General features: G+C 37.9%; 1 protein-coding gene across 6 annotated transcripts in view; it reads left to right on the top strand.

Moving 5' to 3' along the window:
- The window catches only part of LOC139471376 (rap1 GTPase-activating protein 1-like), a 326,858-nt gene that overhangs the window by 66,029 nt on the left and 234,449 nt on the right, over positions 1 to 26,380 (top strand). For 5 of the 6 annotated variants that reach the window (XR_011653833.1, XM_071253710.1, XM_071253711.1 and 2 more), the window contains exons 2-3: positions 15,438 to 15,713; positions 24,865 to 25,204. Coding sequence is in view for 5 of the 6 variants with exons in the window: in XM_071253710.1 (XP_071109811.1) it covers positions 15,438 to 15,713; positions 24,865 to 25,204 (616 nt within the window). In the remaining variant the exon portion in view is untranslated. Of the gene's footprint in view, positions 1 to 15,437; positions 15,714 to 19,689; positions 19,912 to 24,864; positions 25,205 to 26,380 lie in introns of those variants that run through there. The other variant, XM_071253712.1, reaches the window with a different exon arrangement.

Below are 26,380 nucleotides of genomic sequence, written 5' to 3'. Positions count from 1 at the left end.
CAAAAATTCAATATTCTTGATTCTTGATTCCAAACTAACATTTGATAGAAACTGTAAAGTGACATTTGACAGACACTGTAAATTGACATTTGACAGACACTGTAGGTTCTTTGCAACATTTCAGCCAGATTATGATGAGAATATACTGATGATAAGTTCCACATTCACTCCGCTCTTCTGGCTACAGCTGCTGCTGGCTGTAGATTCCTCCTATCAGCTGTTTACATAGAGGATGCTATTAGTGTTGCTATTAAGAAGGCGTTTCATTAATGACACACAACAATGATGTTGATTTTATTAATTGTATATATGTTTCGGGCGCATGTTGCCCAGTTGTCTAAGGTGGTTATGACTAGACTAACGCTTAGTCAATGAAAATGTGTCTTTCAAAAATCCATGATGGGATTCGAACCATGGGGTTTTTGATCAGAGGTCGGACGCCTTGTCCACATGACCAAAGAGGTTAACCCCGTCAGCAAGCTGACAAGGTAAGGATGTCATCTGTGGGATGACTCCACGCCCTGCTACAGAGGGTTATGAGATAGCCAGAAACCTAGGATCATAGTTGGAATCCCACATTCACCCTGATTTTGGTTTCTTGGTTTGTCAGAACCATACCTGTGCTTGTCGGTTTCACCAATCAGTTTTGGGGCTGCCTGACTGATTCCATCAAAGTCATCGTCTCTCTTGCTTCAGTGGGATAAATATTTGCAACAGAAGAGACTTTTCCATAGCCCAATATGTCTGAAGTACAATACAATCTTGGATATCTCTTAGACATTCCAAAATTTTATTTTGTTCAGTTTTCAAATTTTGAATCGTGAACCTTGTTAAATATTGTTCAAGGTGTAGCCTGGTATGGAAGTTGGCGGTCTGAAACTAGTGCCGTAATGTTTGAGAAAGCTGCTTTGAAAGCAGTGCTTTCTGATTGGCTAATGTCGACTTCTTGTTAGTCATTTCATTGGGGGCGGTCGGGTAGCCTAGTGGTTAAAGCGTTCGCTCGTCACGCTGAAGACCCGGGTTCGATTCCCGACATGGGTACAATGTGTGAAGCCCATTTCTGGTGTCCCCAGCCGTGATATTGCTGGAATATTGCTAAAAGTGGCGTAAAACCAAACTCACTCACTCATTTCATTGATCGGTCAAAGTTCGCAAAAGGTTGTCCTCAGGTCTTTGTTTCGCCGCAGTGAGAACTAAGATCTCATTTTAATGAGATTGGGGTTTCACCAAAGGTGTAAACGTTGTCAAAGACCAGTCTCACTTTCCTTAAACATTAAGCTGAAACACCAGGACAAAACTGAAATAATGTTTTAAAGTGGTGTTAAGCCCAACACACTCAATCATGATAACATCATGACTTGATTATTGACAGACCGCCATCACATAACTGGAATATTGCTGAGTGCAGCATTAAACAACAAACACACAAACCTTGTCTGATATTTTTTTCTGTCTGAATATGGTTTGTCTCAAAATAACTGAATAGAAATACTAAACAGCTTTCTGTATTCGACGGAGGGCGCTCTCAAAATTAGAAAGAGGGGGCTCTTATTAGAATATTATTTTGGTGAAAAAAAACAGCTGAAAGATAAATTTCGTGGTTTATGCTGACAGTCTGAAATGTTTATGTACGACATATATTTTTCCAGAATTTAATTGCCCATATCAAAGGGTGCATATAACACACAAGTGTGTATGAAATGCGAATAAATAAATCTTGTGTACATTGATCAATCCTAAAGGGTGCTAATTGGGATTGTTCACCAGCCAATATATTAGCAAATATCGCCGTGGGCGCTTATAAGAGTGGGTGCTTATTACGTCAAATACGGTAAGTTCACAACGGAATTAAACGGTAAACTGTGACAATTCTAACTCAGACAACACTGGAAACTTGTTACTTGATATTCCTGTATAAGGGCACCTGCAACCTCTGCTGGCGCTGTCAGTGTGAGAGATGTAGGATTGCCTTGTTCCGGGGCTCGCTGCTGTTGTTATCTTATTTGTAGGATGTGATTAGTTCACTCAGCAGGAAAATAACCACTGACAAGATGAAGAATATCTACAGTAGTGTGGGATAATAACCCATGTCTCACCCTGTCTCAGCATGTCTCGCTGGCAGTGTGGCCTGGCAGGGGGCATCTCAAAGATTATTTGTCTTGTTTATTTGTAAGAGATTGTCTGTATTATTTGTAGGTATTTTTCTGATGCAATATTGTTTTTGGTGGTCTGTTTCATTAATATCACTTTGCAGTAGCTTTTTTATATTTTTTATTTAAAAAATGTAAATGAGACAAAGTAGATGTGGAGATGATGTTGCATGTGTAAGGGGGCATCTCAAACACAGAGGGATATGAAACATGTAGGGCTGGGACTAGTCCAAATTTACTACCCGGGTACCCACCACGCTATTACCCGACCCTACCCGGATACCCGCTATATGTCTCAAGACTTGGGTGTAAAATGTCCGATTCGGAATAGTTTGACTGTAGCCCTGGTAAAATGTATTTAGATACACGTATAAGACGATCTGGTCATGCATACACTGAAGATTCAAACCTACAAAGGTCAGAAGGAATGGGTGCATAGTCAGAAAGAAATGGGAACATTAGTGACTTGTAGTGTAACCAAAGAGTTTTAGATATTTTTTGTCAATAAACAATATATCCCGTGACTAAACACGGGTGCGGGTATTCCTGTGGGTACCCGGGTCCAACTCAGTACCCACCCGACCCGGGTACCCGAGTTACCCATCCCAGCCCTAGAAACATGATACTTATTTTCTTCTTTGATAGGCATTTAGAAGTTGGAGTACTAAGTAAGGATAAGAATTTATGGATGAACAACTTCTTTATTACATTCAAGAGCGACGTTTCGGTGTAGGTGCTAACAACTTGCATGACTTAGTTGAGCTGGAATATTGCTGAGTGCATCGTCAAACAAACAAACAAACAAACATGCCATGATATGACTGTGCCCCATTAAACCAAACTCACTCGGAAAAAAATCAGTTCAAACATATTTTCTTAAATTTTGTTTGATCCAGATTTTGTTTCACTGATGGTGAAATCAAATTTAACGTCACGTCCAAGATTATGTGGCGATGTGCATGTTCTTTTTGTGGGGTTTCTTGTTCTTGAATTAATGCCGATTTCATAGTGCTAGCCCACTGAGATACCATGCCACAGTTTAACATGAATACCCCACTCAGACACAGTATACTGACTCCGAGAGCCCACTAAGATACCATGCCACAGTTTAACATGAATACCCCACTCAGACACAGTATACTGACTCCCGAGCCGAACAGTCCTTGCTTTTGCCCCTTAATGCTGAGCGCCAGGCAGGGTAACAACAAGTACCATCTTTTAACGTCATTTGGTATGATGCAGCTGGGGATCGAACTCCAGACCTTCAGCTCTCCAGGCAAACACTCTACCACGACACCACACAGGCAGCCCACTGATCGAAATTCTTGGAGAATAAAATGAACTTTTAAAGTTTTGAGATGCTCCCTGCAATTCGTGCAAGCCCCATCTGTGGATACGGGTACATGGGTCATTAGTTAATTAATCCTCTAATTAAGATCTACTGGTCAGTCTCCTGTCCACCTCATGGCTATCTCCATTATTGGATGAAATGTAAAGATTTGGCTCAGCTGCTTGGATTACTGCTTACGAATTGAAGTGAGGTGAAATGGGATTTAATGTAGCGGTCAAGATTATTGCACTTATACAGCAACGTACATGCACGTGTGTGTGTGGCTGCTTGTGCTAATCTGGACTAATGCATGTTTTATAGTGCGAGCTCACTGAGATACCATGCCGCAGTTAAACATGAATATCCCACTCAGACATATAAACTGACTCCGGGCCGACCATTTATTGTTTAACATCTTTGGTATGACGTTCCCAGGAATCAAATCCCTGACCTTCCGGTCTCCGGAGGCAGAAACTTATTCCTATTACCTTTAGGGTTGACATCAGTCCCTAATAAAGAGGTGAGGTGAAATAGGGTTTAACATCGTGTTCAAGATTATTGCACTTATTTAGCAATGTGCATGTACGTGTATGTGTGTGTGTGTGGCTGCTTGTTCTAGTCCGGACTGATGCCAATTTATAGTGCTAGCTCACTGAGATACCATGTCGCAGTTTAACATGAATACCCCACTCAGACACAGTATACTGACTCCGAGCCGACCAGTCCTTGTTTTAGCCCCTTAATGCCGTGCGCCAGACAGGGTAACAACAAGTACAATCTTTTAACATCTTTGGGTATGACGCGTCCGGGAATCGAACCCCGGACCTTCCACTCTCCGGGCGGACGCTCTACCTCTAGACCACGGAGGCATCCTTAATAAAGAGACTAAACTGAGAGTATTCAGTTACTTGTAGGTTTTCCACTTATACCTGGGATGGTCAGGTAGCCTAGTGGTTAAAGCGTTCGCTCGTCACGCCAAAGACCCGGGTTTGATTCCCGACATGGGTACAATGTGTGAAGCCCATTTCTGGTGTCCCCCGCCGTGATATTGCTGGAATATTGCTAAAAGCGGCGTAAAACCATACTCACTCACTCTGGTTTATGGTTCATAGGAATTCTTGATAAGTATCATTTTTTTCCCAATCCTAAATTTGAAAGAAACCTGGTAGTCCTCACAGTTTATATTGGCGAGCACTTTCAACTCGTACCACTTATACGTTAAAACTGTGTTCAATCTTACTCCACTTAATATCTACAAAGATAGCCATGCGATAAATCACAAAGAACAACGAAGAATAATCCTGCTCCATGACTGTGAAATTTATATTTTTTAGATATTTTTTTTACTAAAAGCCTCGGCAAGTGTAGATCAAACTAATCATGTCTTGTTTGCTTGATTTCACATAAGAACAGCTGAAGAGGAAAGGTTCCTTCAAAAAAAGATTTTAAAGACATGTTTTCATTGACTAAGTTTTAGTCTAAATGAAGAACGAAGTGTGGATTAGTTCAAGATAAGACATTTTTCTATCATGACATCATTTCTGGAGATTCAAACATGTGCTCACAACTTGAGGATGTCATATGTTGGACCACGTTATTTTTGAGAGGGGAGGGTCTGATGAGTTGTTCATCATAGTTGTTGTTAGGCAACGCAGATAAACACAATGACCAAACTATCGCATCCTAAAGTGGAGATATGACAATTGTATGGAAGCCTTTTAGGGCCATTTGTTTTTTTTGTTTTTTTCGATACTGTCTTGAAATTTCAAGATACTAAGTTGATATTTCAAGATTATTCACTTCCAACATATTTTTACATCTTAGGATGTTAAAAACTTATTGTCTTGAAATTTCAACTTAGTATCTTAAAATTTCAACTTAGTATCTTGAAATTTCAATATTGTATCTTGAAATTTCAACTTAGTATCTTGAAATTTCAACTTAGTATCGAAAAAATTAAAAAAACAAATGGCCCTAAAAGGCTTCCGTACGATTGTCATTGTTTTATTGTATGATAAACAACTCCCACTCGTCATTTATTTCTTTTCTTTTTGCTAAAAGCCTAGGCAAGTCTAGATCAAAGTAAACTAAGTCTAGCTTCTATGAAAACAGCAGAAGAGGAAAGGTTCTGTTGATGAAGAAAAATGACAATTATTTTTGGAGAAAGTGTTTGTGTGGAAACCTGGATAAAACCTTAACTAAATATATACACTAATCATTATTTATCAGAATATTATTGACTTAGTTGGTTATTTGACATTTGTATGAATGTCAGCTAAATTTAAGTTATGGCCCGAAACTCTGATGACATTTTTCTGATATTTCTGCAAACTGCCCGATTTAATCAATGAGGAGACACTAGCTTGCCATCATTGGAACTAGGCACTGGATTCAGCATGAGGTTTGCCCTGGGACTCTAATGAAGAGAATAAGGATTCAGCTGAAAATATCTCCTGTGAAAATATTTTGGTCTCATATAGGTCAGATTCTAATTTGGCGTTATATACACCAATAAACGAGAAGCTTTTCATCTCACAGGAACTGGTAGCTGCTGTCTGACCGTCAGTTATTCCTTTCCTCCATCTTTCTTTCTGAAGAAACTATAACGGCTATGATTTTCTTAACATTCAGCCTCTGAAATGAATATATCAAATGAGTTAAGAAGAAAATGAATTATTATTATGAAATTGAAGTAATCAAGACTAGTCAAAGAAGTTGACTTGCCAGAATTTGTTTTAATGCTTTTGACCCAGGTTCTCTGTGGGTGACTGCAGATATCTATTAAAGTTGAAACACCTCCTATAGTCCCCCCAGCTACAACCATCAACCTCAGTGACCCGCTCCTCTTGTCTGGTGGTTACCAGGGAATGCCAGGTTAGACTAGATCCCCAGCAATCTCTGCTTGTCTACCCATGGAGATCCCAGGTTAGAATAAGTCCCCAGCAACCTATGCTTGTCTCCCTATGGAGATCCCAGGTTAGAATAGGCCTCCAGCAATCTCTGCTTGTCTCCCCATGGAGATTCTGGGTAAGAATAGGTCCCCAGCAATCTCTGTTTGTCTCCCCGGTTAGAATAGGTCCCCAGCAGTCTCTGCTTGTCTCCCCATGGAGATCCCAGGTTTGAATAGGTCCCCAGCAATCTCTGTTTGTCTCCCCGGTTAGAATAGGCCCCCAGCAATCTCTGTTTGTCTCCCCATGGAGATCCCAGGTTTGAATAGGTCCCCAGCAATCTCTGCTTGTCTCTCCAGTTAGAATAGGTCCCCAGCAATCTCTGTTTGTCTCCCCAGTTAGAATAGGTCCCCAGCAATCTCTGTTTGTCTCCCCATGGAGATCCCAGGTTTGAATAGGTCCCCAGCAATCTCTGCTTGTCTCTCCAGTTAGAATAGGTCCCCAGCAATCTCTGTTTGTCTCCCCATGGAGATCCCAGATTAGAATAGGTCCCCAGCAATCTCTGTTTGTCTCCCCATGGAGATCCCAGGTTTGAATAGGTCCCCAGCAATCTCTGCTTGTCTCTCCAGTTAGAATAGGCCCCCAGCAATCTCTGTTTGTCTCTCCGGTTAGAATAGGCCCCCAGCAATCTCTGTTTGTCTCCCCATGGAGATTCCAGGTTTGAATAGGCCTCCAGCAATCTCTGCTTGTCTCCCTATGGAGATCCCAGGTTACAATAGGTCCCCAGCAACCTATGCTTGTCTCCTTGTGGGGATTCCAGGTTAGAATAGGTCCCCAGCAACCTATGCTTGTCTCCCTATGGAGATTCCAGGTTAGAATAGGTCCCCAACAACCTATGCTTGTCTCCCAAGGAGATCCCAGGTTAGAATAGACCCCCAGCAACCTATGCTTGTCTCCCTATGGAGATATCAGGTTAGAATAGGTCCCCAGCAACCTATGCTTGTCTCCCATGGACATCCCAGGTTAGAATAGGTCCCCAGCAACCTATGCTTGTCTCCCAAGGAGATCCCAGGTTAGAATAGGTCCCCACCAACACACCTATGCTTGACTCCCAAGGAGATCCCATGTTAGAATAGGTCCCCAACAACCTATGCTTGACTCCCAAGGAGATCCCATGTTAGAATAGGTCCCCAGCAACCTATGCTTGTCTCCCAAGGAGATCCCATGTTAGAATAGGTCCCCAACAACCTATGCTTGTCTCCCAAGGAGATCCCATGTTAGAATAGGTCCCAAGCAACCTATGCTTGTCTCCAAAGAAGATCCCATGTTAGAATAGGTCCTCAGCAACCTATGCTTGTCTCCCTATGGAGATCCCATGTTAGAATAGGTCCCCAGCAACCTATGTTTGTCAGCCTGTGGGAGGAATAGTATGTTAAACACGTGTTTGACCAAGGGCATAAAAATATGAAAATAAAATATGAGAAAAAAGAAACCTGAACTGCGTATCTATTCAAGTTTATGTTTTTGTACACTTAATAATTACATATTGAAAAGCAAAATCAATGTTTCAAAAATGACATGAAAACATTCAGCATCATGCAGGGTAATAATGTACTATCAATACTATCCTATTTTGTACTTCTATCACCTTTGACTACTTTTGTCAAATAATAATTTGTCAGGTAATAATGTACAATCAATACTATCCTATTTTGTACTTCTATCACCCTAGACTACTTTTGTTGCCCCATAGTTTTTGGTTTGATTAAAATTAATGACGAGACTCTGAATTTTAGCGTTGATAAAGATATTGATGTGAGCAGCAGAGACAGGTGAATGAAACGGACGCTGACCGTAATGACTCCAGGTTAATAGCTTCCTGATTCCAGACAAAGATACTGCTGGGGATACAACTAATCATGACACATGCATTATGCTATAACACTAGGTGTCACGATGGCTAGATACAGACCTTTTAGTGGATATGCTCCCTTCTTTCATATTTAAAAATGTATTTGTACAATTCTTTGTTCGCCTGTCATGTCCGGTGCAATTTTGTTGACAGTTGGTGTCGTCTTCATGATGTCTAAGTGGTTACCATTTGTGAATTATTCAAATCAAAGAAATGTTTTTTAGAGAATTTGAGCATTAGGGTCTCAAAACGTTTTTGACAGGTATTTTTCTTAGTATGCAGGACCAGATTATTCGGACATCTTGGTTTAAGTGATTGTACTGAAGTTTTACCAAATTTTTAATGTCAAGATACTTTGAATTTTTGGTATTTTTGGAATTTTGTAACTTGGATGATGTGCATTAGGACAAATGAAAGTAATAGCAGCTTTTTTTATGACTAGAAATGATATATTGATTGGTGTTGTGCAAATTTCCTTATCGTTCACGCATATGTAGTTTTCATTATCGTTCTCCTGTATGCAAATTTCATTTTCTTCTCCCCTCCAACCTCTCCTCTTTCCTCATCAGTGAAACTCCCAAGAATTACTTTAATTCCATTTACAAAGAAATAATTACAGATTGACATTGCATCTGTGCCAGGCATTAAACAGAATATTTGTCCGCCGTTGACACACTTGATATGTTGACCTTTCGAGTAATCAGGTTAGTTCACAGCAGGTCTTTAGAAGTTCCCAATCTGTGTGAAGAAATAATTATTCCTGTTCCTATCAGTCTGCAACCACGTGCATTGTTGTCTGTAGCGGAATCACATCTTAAGATTTTTGGTGGACACAAAGCCTTTGTTTCGTTTAAAATCTTCCATTGTCCAAGAGGGCTTCTGAATGTGTTCTTGATGTTTAAGTGTTCTTGTGAACATCACAAGACCTTTATCCGTGTATGTGATTTGCAGATCTGTCATGGACTGATAACTCCTTTCAATGCAAGGATGTTGTATGGTGAGGTGTGGCTCACATACATACTTCTGTTTTGTTAAGTGACTGTCAAGTGCTGAAATTATGCAAATTCTTTATTTTCTGTGGATATATATGTGTATATGTTATAGGTTTTGATTTTTTTTTATCACTTTTATGTTACTTTTGATATGATACTTATGTGATTTCTTTACATGTTTCTGGGTAGTTGGAGATTCTGACATCGGAGTGAGTGAGTGAGTTTGGTTTAACACCGCTTTTAACATTATTCCAGTTATATTGCGGCGTGTCAGCTTGATGTGGGAGGAAAGTCCAAAGTGATGCAGGTTTCAGACGTTACCACTTCGGTGAAACCCACGAGCATGGGTATGGTGCTGACAAACCTAGAAACATGATCAGGGTGAACTGGGATTCTAACGCACAATCATAGGTTTCTGGCGTGCTAAAGGGACGCAACTCTGCACAGCAATTCTTCTGATATCTGCTTTTTAGATCACAATACGAAACTCAATTTAGTTTCTCGTGTTTCAAATGAACCTACCTTACATTTTACTGAAGTTAAAAAAATAGGTTTCTGAAAATATGGTTATTTTGAACATAAGTTTGAATTTTCATTTCAAGAGGTGTGTATCTTATAAAAGTAATATCAATCAACACTGACAACTTTCTTTTTAAACATTTTTCATCTTGTCCTTGGCTCAAAGATGTATCCAGGCCTGATCTGAGGCTGTTATTCAACCCCATCAGCAAATGTCAATCATATATCCCACACTGGAATCAAGCTTTTTTACAATATATATTCATATATAATATATTCATACTATATTTTATATATATTAATTATGTTATGGCTTTGCAGAGCTAGAGTTGTCTTGATTTTCACTAATAACAGGACAATAAAAAGGAATAGGTTTTAATGTGTTGTTTTACATTATTACATTAAACTTAATTTTTAAAATACCTCTAAATATAAGAAAGTAAGAACTTTCCAATTTTTTACATGATAAATTATTTCACAGTTGGCCAGTCAAAGGCTTGTAATTTGAAATTCTAGATACATCTCTGTGTCCTGTTGGCCATATAGATGTGTAGAACAATAATTAGTTTGGCCTGACCTTTTTAGAAAAAATATTTAGCTCTTTTTTTCTTACTTTTTCTGAAAACTGCTCCAAATTTAGCCTCTGGCAGCACATGACAGGATAAAATGGGGGAAAATTGTCAGTGGTCATTAGATGCTCTTTTAATGAATTCTTTGAGCTTAGCTTTTTATTTAATTTCACAGATGTTAAAATTACTTTTGGGTTTGTAAAAAAGATTTGGGTTTCATTAAAGTAGAGGATTAGTGTTGTTTTAGTTGTGTTTTTCATGATATTATTCTTTTCACATTTCAGATATATATGAGATATGTAATGATGTACAAACAAATAGATTCATTTAGAATATTGCTGTTATTGGAATACTGTTTATATAAATAAATCTAATAAATAAAATTAGACTCATTTTGGATTTTCATTTCTAACATGGCCTTGGAAAGGTTATGAAAACTGTTTAAATTGTGTTTATGTTGTTGCAACAAATGAAAAATGTTTGTTTTAATATTCATAGGAATGACATAAGTCAGGTACAGCTGCATCAATATTGACCTACATTTGATAAACACTGTTCATTTTATGTTTCAACTCAATCTGTCATCACTGTTCAATCATTAGGTCGATGGAGTTCTATCATAGTTCAAGTCAGTGTAAAATTGTTATAAGTGCTGCAAAAAAATTAAACAAATTGTATAGTTTTGAGAAAAAAATTAAATTTAATATCTAAAATAATTCCAGATCTAGATCAACACAGTTTATTGTTTTGCAATGTTGTAGATCAATATGCTAAGGTTCAGAAAACAAACTTATTATCATTTTATGATATTTCAGGCATTTTGAGATTTTTTTATTTCCTGAAAAAAAAATCACTTGAAATAAAGGTTGAAACAAAATAAAAAATATAGATGTTAATAAAAAGCATATTTTTCATCAAACACAGTATTTAATTTATTTTCAATGTTTTTTTTGGTGAATTTATCATTAAAATCTGTAATATTTCACCATGAATAGATGGAAATATCCTTGTTTGAACGATTTGGTCCATGGTTTTAAATCTCCCTGCTTTTCAGTGTTCTGTGGGATTATCATCACCGTGGAAGGCCTGTATTGAAGGGGATTAGAGATCCTGGAGTCCTTGGGAGCATGACATGCTGAAATCTTTGGAGATTAAATCTGACGAGAACTTTCTCACAATGATTCAGATCTAGGCTGGTCATAAACCATTTTAATCATCTGGGAGTTTGGGTTGTAGGATATTCATTCATTTGTAAGCACTACATTTGGTGATGTTTGAGCGTGAATTTATTAATTTTAGATGTATTTTCACATGATTGTGTCTGAAGCTGTGCGGTTGCTAGTTGCTTCGAGATTAAGAGATACAGGTTGTGATTTGCAGACGGGGACTAAAACATATGTTTTGTGATTTGTATTGATGTTGTTTTGAGTTTTGTTGTCAGCACAGGTACTACAAGAATGAACCTTATATGATTACCAACTGACCCCATCGTTTTGTATGCAAATACGTACATCTAGCAAGGGCAGGGCCTGCATTTTTAAAAGGGAGGGGTACAAAATATAAGAGTGGAGAGAGAGAGAGAGAGAGAGAGAGAGAGAGAGAGAGAGAGAGAGAGAGAGAGAGAGAGAGAGAGAGAGAGAGAGAGAGAGAGAGAGAGAGAGAGAGAGAGAGAGAGAGAGAGAGAGAGAGAGAGAGAGAGAGAGAGAGAGAGAGAGACTCCCCTCTGGATTCGCCTATGTGCCAGTGCCTTGATTCTTGTGTGTCAAGTTTGGGCATGGGAATTCCTAGGTGTACACAAATAAACATATTTTTTATATATCCCGTCAGCTTTAACGACTATGAATAATATGAATATGATATATAATATGATAATTTGTTTATGCTTCTGAAAATGTTTTTGGTAAAAATCATCTGTCATTTACATGTCACTGTTGCCTCTGAGCTATGCCCTTTTACCCAAATGGATAGGTCTTTGGGCTGGGACACAGTACCCAACCCTGTATTGACCTACCATACCCGGGTACCTGCTGTAGGTCTCGTGAGTTGGGTACAATATGTCTGATTGGGAATTATTTAACACAGCCCTGGCAAAAACTATTTAAATACACATATAAAACAATCTAGTCTGTCTTACAGACCCTGATACAAATATATATCAAATATGGCCCATGCAAGTCTATAATGTTTGGCAAGTCTAGATCACTGCAGTATCAGGCATCTTTAAGGCAGTGTTATTTGTGCTCATTCTCAAATTGGGTGCTAGACTAACATTTAGTGAATGAAACATTTGGCAAAGCCCTGCAATAAGCATATGAAGGAAGATGTTCCATTCTTCTTCCCTTTCACAAGAGAATGTAAACACTACAGCAGCCTGTCTCACAGTCCTAGTCTGTCTTACAGACCCTGATACAAATATATACCAAATACAGCCCATGCAAGTCTGTAATGTTTGGCAAGTCTAGATTACTGCAGTATCTGAAAATGAAGAGAGTCACTGGGCTCCTTTTTATTATATTTTTATTAAGATAACTAAACAACTGGTTTTTTTATGTATGATATGTTCATTTCAGAGACTAGATGTTAGTCTAAAAACAATCCAATCATGCATACACTGAAGTTGACTGAAGCATTAACTTTACTCAAACATATACAAGTCAAAAGGAATGCATGCATAGTCAAAACAAAATGGGAACATTAGTGACTTGTAGTGTAACCATGGAGTATTAGTCTTGTTGTCATTAAACAATATATCATGTGACTAACTGGGTCGGTAGTCCTGTTGGTACCCAGGTCGTATTCAGACAGGACCCACCGACCCAAGTACCCGAGTTGCCCCTCTCTCCCCTAATGGTCTGAAGCCTGTCTTACAGACCCTGATACAAATATATATAAAAAAATCAGCCCATGCAAGTCTATAATGTTTGGCAAGTCTAGATATCTGCAGTATCAGGAAAATGAAGAGAGCCTCTGGGCTCCTTTTTATTAAATTTTTATTAATATAATTTAACAACTAAATCTTTATTAAGATAATTTAACAGCTAAATTTTTATTAAGATAATTTAACAAATACATTTTTAAGATAATTAAACAAATACATTTTTAAGATAATTTAACAAATACATTTTTATGAAGATAATTTAACAACTTAATTTTTATTAAGATAATTTAACAAATACATTTTTATTAAGATAATTTAACAAATACATTTTTAAGATAATTTAACAAATACATTTTTAAGATAATTAAACAAATACATTTTTATGAAGATAATTTAACAACTAAATTTTTATTAAGATAATTTAACAGCTAAATTTTTATTAAGATAATTTAACAAATACATTTTTAAGATAATTAAACAAATACATTTTTAAGATAATTTAACAAATACATTTTTATGAAGATAATTTAACAACTAAATTTTTATTAAGATAATTTAACAAATACGTTTTTAAGATAATTTAACAAATACATTTTTAAGATAATTTAACAAATACATTTTTATGAAGATAATTTAACAACTAAATTTTTATTAAGACAACTTAACAACTATTTTTTTTCTGTTCGATATGTTCATTTCAAAGACTAGATGTTAGTCTAGTTAGTCTGTTATATTGTGTGAAACCCATACTTGGCGTCCTCCATCTTTTTTTTGTAAGAATTTTTTCAGTCATTTTCCTAAGTTTTGTCATACAGTACTTGAGCGGTACATTCTGTGCTTCCGTGAACATTCAGTGCTTCCGTGAACAAAGGAATGTAGAAGGAAACCATCCACCCTGTGTGAATGTAGCTCACCTAATGTAGCTCACCTGATTTCAAATAGGAAATTCCTTTAGACAGGAACCAAACCATCCGCATTTGTAATTATTCATATGTATTTGCATATCTGCGCATACTAATTTAGTCTCCTTTTGCTTGATTGACTGACTGTTTTATAAGCATTCTAGAAGTTGGTAAGTAAATAAGTGTGTTCAATGTGACCTCATCCAATTATCTGTGTGCAATTATCTATTGACCGCCTCCGTGGTCTTGTGGTAGAGCATCCGTCTGGAGAGCGGAAGGCCCGGGGTTCGATCCCCGGCCGCGTCATACCAAAAGACGTTAAGAGATGGTACTTGTTGTTACCCTGCCTGGCGCTTGGCATTAAGGGGCTAAAACAAGGACTGGTCGGCTCGGAGTCAGTATACTGTGTCTGCGTGGGGTATTCATGTTAAACTGAGGAATGGTATCTCAGTGAGCTAGCACTATAAATCAGCATCAGTCCGGACTAGTACAAGCAGCCACACAAACACACACACGTACATGCACGTTGCTATATAAGTGCAATAATCTCTGACGCGACGTTAAACCCCATTTCGCCTCACCTGTTATCTATTACCTGTTGTTGATATTAATCTGCTGCTTATCACACCATATCATGCATATATACCTCCCATCACTTCGTTGTTGACACTCCAGCTTGATGACGATGTAAGAATCTACATTGAAACGTTGCTTTGTGCAATAAGCTAGAAGATGTTATCCATAATGTTTTGTATATTTTTCTGAATTTCTAATGATTGATGCTTGGCTTGTTAAACATTTGAAACTTATGTGTTTTTTCACACATATGATATATAACCTGTAAACAACGGGTAGAATACGTCTTCAGCAACCCATGTTTTTCATTAAAGGTGACTAGTGGGTGGTCAGGCTTACTGACTTGGTTGATACATGTCATTGTATCCCAATAGCGTAGATCAATGTTCATGATGTCTATCACTGCATTGTCTGGTCCAGACTCGATTATTTACAGACCGCCATCAAGTAGCTAGAATATTGCCAAGTATGGCGTTAAACAATAAACAAACAAACAAACAAACATGATATTATAACTGAGGGACTGTTCAAAGTGTCTTTAAACCAACTCACTCATTCTGTATGTTTTGGGCAGATGTGGCCCTGTGGCTAATGTCTCAATATGGCTGTAATATTAGTGAAAGCAGTGTAAAACCAACTCACTCACTCTTCACAACTTGAAGCAATAAAATCCTATATTGTCTGATTATTTTAATATTTATGTCTTACATTTTTCTTTCAGGTGATGGAAGGATGGATTATATAGTACCCAACCATAATGGCAATCACTATGGCAACGGAGACTATGCAAATTCTGGAATACCGTACGAGGATCCATGGACTTTGTCCGACCTGGAATACTGTCCGTATCTATCCCCGAGTCAACGACTGGCGCTGAAGATGAAGTTCTTCCCCAGTGTTGGTTATTATGAGTACTACAATCAGCGAGCCTTCGTCTGGGAGGATGGATATTATGAACAACCAGACAGAACATACTCCCCATCTAGTCAGAGGAAAGGTGAGATGCTCCTAAGATTATATATGGGGGCACGGGTGGCCCAGTCTTCTAAGGCGCCGCGATTCGCTGTAGGTTCATTTGAAACACGAGAAACTAAATTGAGTTTGACATTCCGATCTAAAAAGCAGATATCAGAAGATTTGCTGTGCAGAGTTGCGTCCCTTTGGCATGCCAGAAACCTATGATTGTGGGGTCGAATCCCGGTATGCCCTGATTATGTTTCTAGGTTTGTCAGCACGATACCCGTGCTTGTGGGTTTCACCGAAGAGGTAAACGTCTGAGACCTGCATCACTTTGGGCTTTCCTCCCACATTAAGCTGACACGCAATGATATAACTGGAATAGTGTTAAAAGTGGCGTTAAAGCCAACTCACTCACTCACCCCACAATTTGCCCAAGATAATGGAAAATAGGGCTAGGAGGAGTCCAAATTTACTACAGAGGTACCCAACCCCCTATTACACGACCCTATACGGGGACCAGCTGTAGCTCTCAAGAGATGGATACAAAATGTCCGATTGGGACAAGTTTGACTGTAGCCCTGGCAAAATGTATTTAGATATACGAACAAAATGATATAGTCATGCATACGCTGAAATTTACTGCATGAAGTTTTATCTATTTTCAAACATATAAATGTCAGAAAGAAATGAGAACATTTGTCACTAAAGTGTAACCATAGAGTTCGAGATACTTTTTGTTGTTAAACAATATTTATAAACCTATTCATTGGGATCAATATTAAGTAAGAGACTTCTGTCCATAGGCATTAAAACCTATTGTGAAGTTTTACTTTCCAGTTGGGTTAAATCTCATAAACAGGGACGTTGTAATGTCCCAGGGATTTTATATAAAATCTTCGCCCACTTGGTTTTTCCCTCTCCCCAGGGCATGCTCTGTCTACCAAAACCTTGTAAGCGTGTTTTCTCCAATACATCATGTGACTAACAACAGGTCTGGGTAGTCCTGTGGGTCCCCGGGTCCTACTCAGTACCCACCCGACCCAAGTACCCGAGTTACCCATCCCAGCCCTATAACCACGGGGCTGGTAGTCATGTGGGTACCCGGGTCCTACTCAGTACCCACCCGACCCGAGTACCCAAGTTACCCGACCAGCCCTATAGCCACGGGGCTGGTAGTCCTGTGGGTCCCCGGGTCCTACTCAGTACCCTACCGACCCGAGTACCCAAGTTACCTGTCCCATCCCTATAACCACGGGGCTGGTAGTCCTGTAGGTACCCAGGTCCTACTCAGTCCCACCCGACCTGAGTCCCAGTCCTAATGGAAAAGAAACAGGGGTTTATCTGAACCTCCTCCGAGGCCGATACACTGCCCCAAGTCGACAGCAAATGTCAATAAAAATTGGAATTAAGTATTTTCAAATTTGTGTTAATATAGTTCTTATTCATGTCATGGCTTTGTAGACGTAACTTGTATATCACTGATAACAGGACCAATAAATTGGAATAGGCTTTAAAGCTTAGTTTTAAATTATTGCATTGAATGCAATGTATAAATACCTCAGAATTAAAGAATATAGATCCTTTTAAAAAATACCATTTTTGAATTACGTAATTATTTTTGTCCCAGTTTGTTAAGGCAAGTTAGTTTAGAATCCTAGTTAAGTCCCTGAGAAAATTATTTGCTTTGCTTAAAGTAAATACATTTTTAGATGTCTGCAGGTTTTGTTTTCTGTTAAGAATAAAATTGAAATAATTTGGTCAACCCCAAAACTTCAAATGTTGAAAATATGTTAATAAGAATTATTTGTGTCAAATAAAGATCCTAGCTACCTTAAAACTGGATGAATAAATATCATTGTTCCTCCTTGTGACTCAGAACGTTGTACATAGAATAGTGGCTGTATGAATTATTAATGAAAAATTAATTCATTAATAAGTTTAACTATTCTATAATGAAACTTGTGGGGTCGAGGGGTAGCCTAGTGGTTAAAGCGTTCGCTCATCATGCCAGGATCCGGGTTCGATTCCCCATATGGGTACAATGTATGAAGCCCATTTCTGGTACGTCTGACGTAAAATATGCTGGAATATTGCTGGAGTGGCGTAAAACCATATTGACTCACTCACTCCTTGAACTTCCTCCAATTGTAGAAAGGTCGACCTCCTGTTTAAGTCAGGTTAACAACCTTTCTTTAACTTGAACATTGGTAGAATTAGATAGAAATCTTTGCTAGATTTTTGTTGTATAGATCAGTTGCTCAGATATCCCGTTGACAAGCTTATCAAACTGTTCAACATAGATAAGAGATATTTGGATCATTTTCCCTCTCAACCTTTGAGAATTTTTTTTTCAGTATCTGTTGCAAGTTTGAGTGAAAGCTGTAAGAGTTACCTCCCCTAGTGCACATGTGCCTGTAGTATAGGACCTTGAGCAGGCCTCAAAGTTGTGACTAAAACGGTCTCCAATGCGACCTAAATTTCAATTTGTCTACTGTCTAAAATTCTTGAAAAATATTTTGTGGCGACTAAATTCTATTGCTACACATATGTAGACACAAAAATAAACGTGTCTGCTGCTAATTGTACTCGCAAATAATTCCTCCTAAAGTCAACAATGAACCGAAATACATAAATATTAATGTAATTAGTATTTTATTTTAGTTGATAGTTTATTGGATAAGCAAGGATATACCTTTATAATCTAGTGACATAAATTGCATCATTGTTCGAGTCACAAATAACAAAAATCAAGTACAGTTTCCACTAATATACAATTCCAAGACCATTGTTATGACTATGACTTATAATAGTTATTTGATAAAAGATAATTTCAAATGCTTTTGGCTACCTACACTATTGGCTTGCCTTCTTAATTTTACCACTAGCTACCTGGGAAAAAAAAGTAGCAATATCTCTACTTTGTAAAAATTTAAACTTTGAGGCCTGCTTTGGTGTGGAAATCTAGCACAATGAAAATGGCCTATCATCATCATCATCATCATCATCATCATCATTTGTTTGGCTCATTTATTATCCTTTGTCTGTCACTGAAAGGGTAGGACCAGTTTCCAACATGCATACTAATCGTTTCATTTCTAAACTTGCTTTGGGGTGGTCAGGTAGCCTAGTGGTTAAAGCGTTAGCTCGTCATGCTGAAGACCCGGGTTCGACTCCCGACATGGATACAATATGTGAAGCCCACTTCTGGTGTCCCCCGCCGTGATATTGCTGGAATATTGCTAAAAGCGGCGTAAAACCATACTCACTCACTCACTCACTAAACTTGCTTAAAAAATTGATGAAAAAGTTATGAACAAAATTATGTTCAAAATTGGAATATTTTATCCTGCAAATTTCTACTTTAATAGTCTTTGGAGGTTCATCAGTAAAACAAGAAGAAATATATACCCAAAATGCTTATCTGTAGGAACGAAATGTAATTTACCAAAATGAAAACAAATTTAATTAAATAAAGTTTGAACTTTACACTCATGCTTCTTGTGTCTGTAGTGCTGTTTGTTGTGCGTATCTATTTTGTTTTCCACCAACAATACTTGGAAATATTGATGACATGAAGGTGACATTTGATTACAGAAGTCTATTAGCTACTATCGGAAATAACATCCAATGGTACAGGAAAGATTAGTCACATGACCCTCTTAACCCTTTTCCTGTTAAGTTTGGAAGTAGTAGTGTATTATTATGAACAGTGTTCCATTTGAACTTTTAGGGGGTTAAACTTGTGTGAACTGGAAGGAAGGATGCGAGCAAAGATGTGGTAAACTTTCTAAAATTGAAGTCACATAAATCAAAAATACTTTTTTATTAAATATGTATATTGTACAATGGCCTTGACTCATTGTGACAATGACTATTGTGTTTAGGCAGTGGTTGCAGGCACATCGCAGGCGCATCGCAACTCGATGAAAGGATTGTCATGAAAGGGAAGTAAATAAGTTTGTGCCAGTTTTCATTTATATGTGTCATCAGTCTCAGATTGATTACAGTCCGTGGCTCGGACCTATAAACTCGCCAGTCTTCCTGATGTTCATGAAACCGTCACGTCATTCCAATGTGGCAACTGTTTGGATGTCAGGCCAGATTTTAGGAAATAACTAAAAAATGTGCACAGCAGATTTCGTGTAACCCGCGAAAGTTGCTGTTCAGGCTGAGATAAGTTTGTAAATTTTCAAGAAATATTCCGTTTAATTTCAAAATGGCTTTCCGAAGTGAAGGTATGTAGACTTAAGTTGATTTTTGTGTTATTGTTGAGAATTTGATTTTGATTTTATCTAGTAATTCATGAAGAGATTGTTATCATAAAACAAATTTATTGTGTGATGTGATTGCTTTTCTCTTCCGTTTCATGAAAAATTCACATTGTATTTTTTTATTTTTAAGATTAGTGAAATAATTATCAGGATTCGGATGCTGGAATATATTTCTTATCCAGTGAAATCCAGCTAAACTATGTGCTTCTTTTCCCTGAGAAATTGTCTGGATGAACAATGGATGGTTGACAGTGTTATCGATGCGATAAAACCAATCCGATAAACTTACGATCTTACGTATTACGATCCGATACATATGCAAATGAGGTCACCCAACAGGAACTACTTTTAATCCCAATACTTGTAATGTCTGCTTGCTCAATAAACTATCAACTAACCTTCCCCAAGTTTAGATAGGAGGTTTCCTATGTGTGGTTGATATCTACAGACAAACATGGCTGCAAATCTTTTGACATTAATGTTTGTTTGTATGTTTATTTATTTGTTGTTTTACGCCAAACTCATCAATATTCCAAATATATGATGGCCGTATATGAATAATCGAGTCTGGACCAGACAATCCAATGATTGACATCATGAGCATCGATCCATGCAACTGGAATACAATGACATGCATTAACCAAGTCAGCGAGCCTGCCCACCCGATGCTGTTAGTCGCCTTTTACGACAAGCATAGTCGCCTTTTACAGCAAGCACAGGTTGCTGAAGACCTATTCTACCCCGTATCTTCATGGGTAACACAATGTTTCGTAGTACTCTGGTTCTGCTCACACCTGATGTAAGCATATATTCCGAAATGTGGTCCTCATTAGGCGCCATTTTTTATATTTCACGGTTTACTAAAGTGGGGTTGGCAAATTTTAAAAAAATCTCTTGGATTTTTTAACTTTTTTAGCTTTTTGTCCTGAAGAGTTAGGTAGGTTTAAAAAATATATTGCGTAACAAAAAGTAAAACAACTCAATTGTTCAAGAACATTTTATCATATCCATGACACACAGCTTGTGCATAAATGGCAATATAACAATAGTCATGTCAGGGTGAAATGCATGAAAAGCGGCGCCTTTTTGGCAGCATGGGTGACGATAAAACTGGTCACCGCTGCACTTTGCGTTGCCAAGCTTTGATGGTATCAGAGAAGGATTCCTGCGAGAAATATCAGAGTTACTTCCCTTTGCCTTACACTGGCTGAGGAAATAAAATCTCTTTTTGTTTGAACCTTTTATGAATTTCTTAGAGTACAAAAGGGTAAAAAGAATTTCAACATTTGGACGTTGAAAGGGGGCACATCTGTAAACCAAGAAATAAACAAAATGTCACCTATATAGAAGTTGACTTCCATAAATTCTCTCACTTACTCAAAATAAGCTAAGGTGAGGTGAGTGAGTGAGGTCAAGTGGGGTGTTAGCATCGCGTCCAAGATTATTGCATATAGCAACGTGAATGTGTGGGTGTGTGTGTGTGGCTGCTTGTACTAGTCCGGACTGATGCCGAATTATAGTGCTAGCATACTGAGATACCATGCCGCAGTTTAACATGAATACCCCACTCAGACACAGTATACTGACTCCGAGCCAACAAGTCCTTGTTTAGTCCCTTAATGCAGAGCGCTAGACAGGGTAACAAAAAGTACCATCTTTTAACGTCTTTTGGTATGACACGGCCGGGGATCGAACCCCGGACCTTCCGCTCTCCGGGCGGACGCTCTACCATTAGATCACGGAAGTGGTCTCAAATAAGCTAAGGACTGTGACAGATTACCTATAGTAATATGAAAGAACAAGATGGTCCTTAATGTCTTTTGAATAGTATGGTATAGAGTACAGTCATCCCCCCCTATAACACGGGTCTCGGGGTCCATGGACGACACCCACATTATCAGACACCTGCGTTATTCCAATTATGGAATGTAGGTCGGATGATAGTTCAACTAAAGAAGACACAAATACATGTACTATATGTGCACACTTGAGGACGCATGTGCATAAATGTGCATGCATGGATACAACAGAAAAATAGACGGTGTTTGTGAGAAAAATAAAAACGTGTGATTTTGTTTTCTCTTCCGAGTAAGATCGATCTTTTGTACAAGTTTATGTGTTCTGTTATTGTTAACTACTTAGACTGCTGGGCCCATTTGAATGCAAATATAAGATATATATACAACTTACCAACAAGGTAAATGTTTGTTTAAAAATTGAAATTAAATTGATGAAGTTGGAAGTCGGATCCTAATTAGGTCTAGATATGGAGAACCTACGTTGTGTGTTTTTAACAAATAAAACAAACCAGGTGTTTATTGTTGTTTGGACTTTTATTTCATTAGGTCATCGCTGTACTCTCACCAAATACGTGTAATCAGATGGGAAACAGCATGAAAATTATTGGAGCCAGTGATTACCCCGCGGTCAACTGAAGCCGCGGTATAACGAAGGGCATTATCGCGGGGGATGACTGTATATAGTATCATTAATATTTACTGATTTGATTCACTTTGAGTTATGTAGAATTATGACAAGAACCACTTGACATTCCTGCTTAACTTGGAACACTGAACTGCCATATTTTTATATACTGTTTTAAACAGCAAGATATAATTAAGTTGCTATTAGATTAGAACAACCTGGGTAACAATATTTGAAATGTAATTTTAAATAATTATTAATAACTCAACTCATTTTATTGTGACGTGATCGCTTGTGTATTGTGATATATTTTTTACTGTTTCTTTATTTAATTTCAAATCATTTCCTTTTATTTTTTCACATTTGGTCTAATTTTTGAGTTCATTCATTTTGGAAAATTTACAAAGATCCCCAAAATTATGTTTCATGTATGGCAAGACAGTGTTTGAAGCATCCTTACAATCTCAAGTATCTTTCTACAAAATAATGACTTTTTTAAAAACAATTTTTATTTAAGATTTGACTGTCATTGGAGTTCATTGGAGCATGAACCTTCATAGAGTGAGGGTCAAACTGTATGAACGTCAGGGCTTGCGAAAGTGAAAGTAAATTCTAATGATTTTTTATGACAATTTTTAACCTCAAAGGATGTAGGCCTTGATCTGTACACAATTTTATTTAGTATGTGTGACTTCATGTTTACACTGACAGCCATACAACAACCAGCTATATCACGGAGTAAAATAGTTCCTCAAAAAGAGAGGTGACATGGGCGTGTGGATGCACAACTTGCTCTTCAGAAACATCTGAAACTACACATGTGTTCAAATAATATCACCATTAGATAAGAAAGGTCTGTAAAGAACTACCTCAGTAAGTCAGTTACAAAGACAAAGAGAGCACGTCACAATACATTTACATCAAGTACAAGACTTCAAAATGGCCGCCGGAGAGATTTTGAAAGTTGTGAATGAACCTGTGGCGTTACATGTTTTAGACATCATTGATCAATTGGCCGATCATTGAAAGGTGATTAAAGATGTGTCAAATAGACACAAAGGTAAATTCACAGATTGCTGTAGATTGTCGCTGTCAGCTTAGACACTGTTCGAGTCGATACTACGATAGTTTGGATGTGTATTTCTTTGTTTTGTTCACTAGAATGGGCCGTAGCGAGGATATTCGTAAACGATCATGCAGTCAAACTCTCTGATGTTTCTCAAGGTATAATAAAATGCTGAGTTTAAGATTAAAGGGTCTAAATGATCAGAAAGAACACTGTATTTATTTGTGCCAGGGAATTCCAAGGGGTTCCCCAAGGAATGTGGGAGTATCCGTCCGTGTTTTTGTCATTTGAAGAACACAGCCTTGTGAAAAACATATGAACGTCAAATTGTGTCGTCAATTTCTTGTTCATGTGACCAACCTCTCATCCAATGGAAAAGCTGTACATCGTGTAAACTTCAAATTAAAACATTATTTGTGAATAAATTGACTACAGTGATGGGTAGATTCTCATGTTGATGTGGTGATAGTTAGGCTATGAACCCAGGGACCATGACAGAACTTTCTGAAAGAAAATATCTTTATTTCAGAGTTGAACCAACTAGTAAGATATTTTTTTAAATGAATATATTTTCTTATTTTAGAAATTCTGATCAAACTGCAGAAAATTGTAAAGTTTGATTAATTAGTTCTCCTCCAGGAAACAGAACTGAAACAATATGATTGGTCTTCAGGAAACAGATCTGAAACAATATTATTGGTCTTCAGGAAACAGAACTGAAACAATATGATTGGTCTTCAGGGAACAGAACTGAAACAATATGATTGGTCTTCAGGAAACAGAACTGAAACAATATGATTGGTCTTCAGGAAACAGAACTGAAACAATATGAGTGGTCTTCAGGAAATAGAACTGAAACAATATGATTGGTCTTCAGGAAACAGAACTGAAACAATATGAGTGGTCTTCAGGAAACAGAACTGAAACAATATGATTGGTCTTCAGGAAACAGAACTGAAACAATATGAGTGGTCTTCAGGAAACAGAACTGAAACAATATGAGTGGTCTTCAGGAAGTTGAAAATGGACTGTGTTCACTGACATTTGTATTTGTTAGAGATTTGTGAAGATCTGGGTTAGAATCGGTCTTTAGCAACACATGATTGTTGTAGGAGGCGACCATGCTTGTTGTAAGAGGCAACTAACAGGATCGGGTGGTCAGGCTCGCTGACTTGGTTGATGCATGTCATCGTATCCCAATTCTGTGGATCGATGCTCATGATGTCTATCACTGGATTGCCTGGTCCAGACTCGATTATTTACAGACTGTCATAAAAAATTAGAATATTGCTGAGTGTGGCGTTAAGACAACAAACCAATGACAATGAATGTTAGGCCCTTTCAGGAAGCTGTAGTTTTGAAAACATTGACGCTTGTATTTGTAAGTTTTATGCATTATGTTCTCACCGTTTGTGAACTTATTTCAGAAGTCCATTTTGATCATGATGATTCCATCCACTTCCGGCGCCATCAGAATTCTCCCAGTCTCCCCCGGCGACGCCCTACAACCTGCCCGCCCAATCAGCTACCTGAACACGGCGTGCCACCACCATCACCATTGCCCTCGCCTAAAGGAAGAAAGAGCTTCTCGCCATCTTTGTTGCGTAAGACCCTCTCGCCTCGCTCAATACGTCGTAAGAAGCTAGAAAATGTGCAGAGAGTGTGGCGTGGGGACGAGCGGTGTAATGGGTGTGGCTTTCCACTGAATGACGAGCGCGTGTCGGTCAAGGGAGACGTCTATCACATCGCTTGTTTCAAGTGCTCAAGGTAGGTGAAAAATGATCAAATGTTTTGTGTAAACGTTATTTTTTGCGGCTTTGACATTATTCCTCACTCTTTCAGAAGTTTGTGTGATAGAATGGTTAACATGTTGTTTTGCAGATTTCATGATCCATTTTCTCATAGTTGCTTGACTAAAGTTATTACCGTATTCCACGTAATAAGCGCCCTGCTCTAATAAGCGCCCACGGCGATATTTGCTAATATATTGGCTAGCGAACAATCCCAATCAGCACCCCTTCCGATTGATCAATGTACACAAGACTTATGTATTCGTGTATAATACGCACTTATGTGTCATATGCACCCTTAATTATGGGCAATTTATTTCTGGAAAAAATATATCGGTCGTATGTCAACATTTCAGTCTGTCAGCATTAACAAAATTTACGATCGTTCAGCTCTGTTTTTTTCACCAAAATAATATTCTAATTAGAGCCCCCTATTTCTAATTTTGAGAGCGCCCTGGGCGCTTATTACGTTGAATACGATATCCAATTGAAAGTACTTTTCTTGGATCTGAGTTTCATATGTGAAAAGGAATCGGGAATATGTCAAATTTTGCCTTGCACTCTACAATGAAAATGGACTTCCCACAAATTCCCAAAGTATTTTCAGAAAACTTAAACATCATTTTTCTGAATAAATCACAAAAGGGTCCACCTTTTACATAAAGGTGATGCCATGCAAATACAGCCTGGAACCAGTCTATATGAGGATGTCTTCATACTGTCAGGTATCAACAGCTTGGGGCAAATATGTGTACACAAAAAACTGTGACATCACAATTGTATACACAAAAAACTGTGACATCACAATTGTGTACACATAAAACTGACATCACAATTGTGTACATGATATACTATGACATCACAATTGTGTACACAAAAACCTGTGACATCACAATTGTGCACATGATATACTATGACATCACAATTGTGTACACATTAAACTGTGATACCCCGATTTTTCAATATTTATAATGTCTGAATGTGGGCAGGTAATTTTGAAGATGGCTGGCAACATTTATGGGTCAACTACCTTGTTGGGTTTTAATATTAAAACACTGGTTTCACTTGGACAAACAATAACTCTTTCTGCTTTCAAGCAGAGTGGGTCCCCAGGACCCCCAGGACCCAGGTCCCCAGAACAGTGCTCATGCTA

Source organism: Haliotis cracherodii, unplaced genomic scaffold (genome assembly GCF_022045235.1).
Source record: "Haliotis cracherodii isolate W230 unplaced genomic scaffold, xgHalCrac1.p SCAF_22, whole genome shotgun sequence".
In the NCBI taxonomy this organism is placed as follows: Eukaryota; Metazoa; Mollusca; class Gastropoda; order Lepetellida; family Haliotidae; genus Haliotis; species Haliotis cracherodii.
Note: the sequence above shows the minus strand (reverse complement) of the source record. Positions and strands in the feature narration are given on the sequence as shown.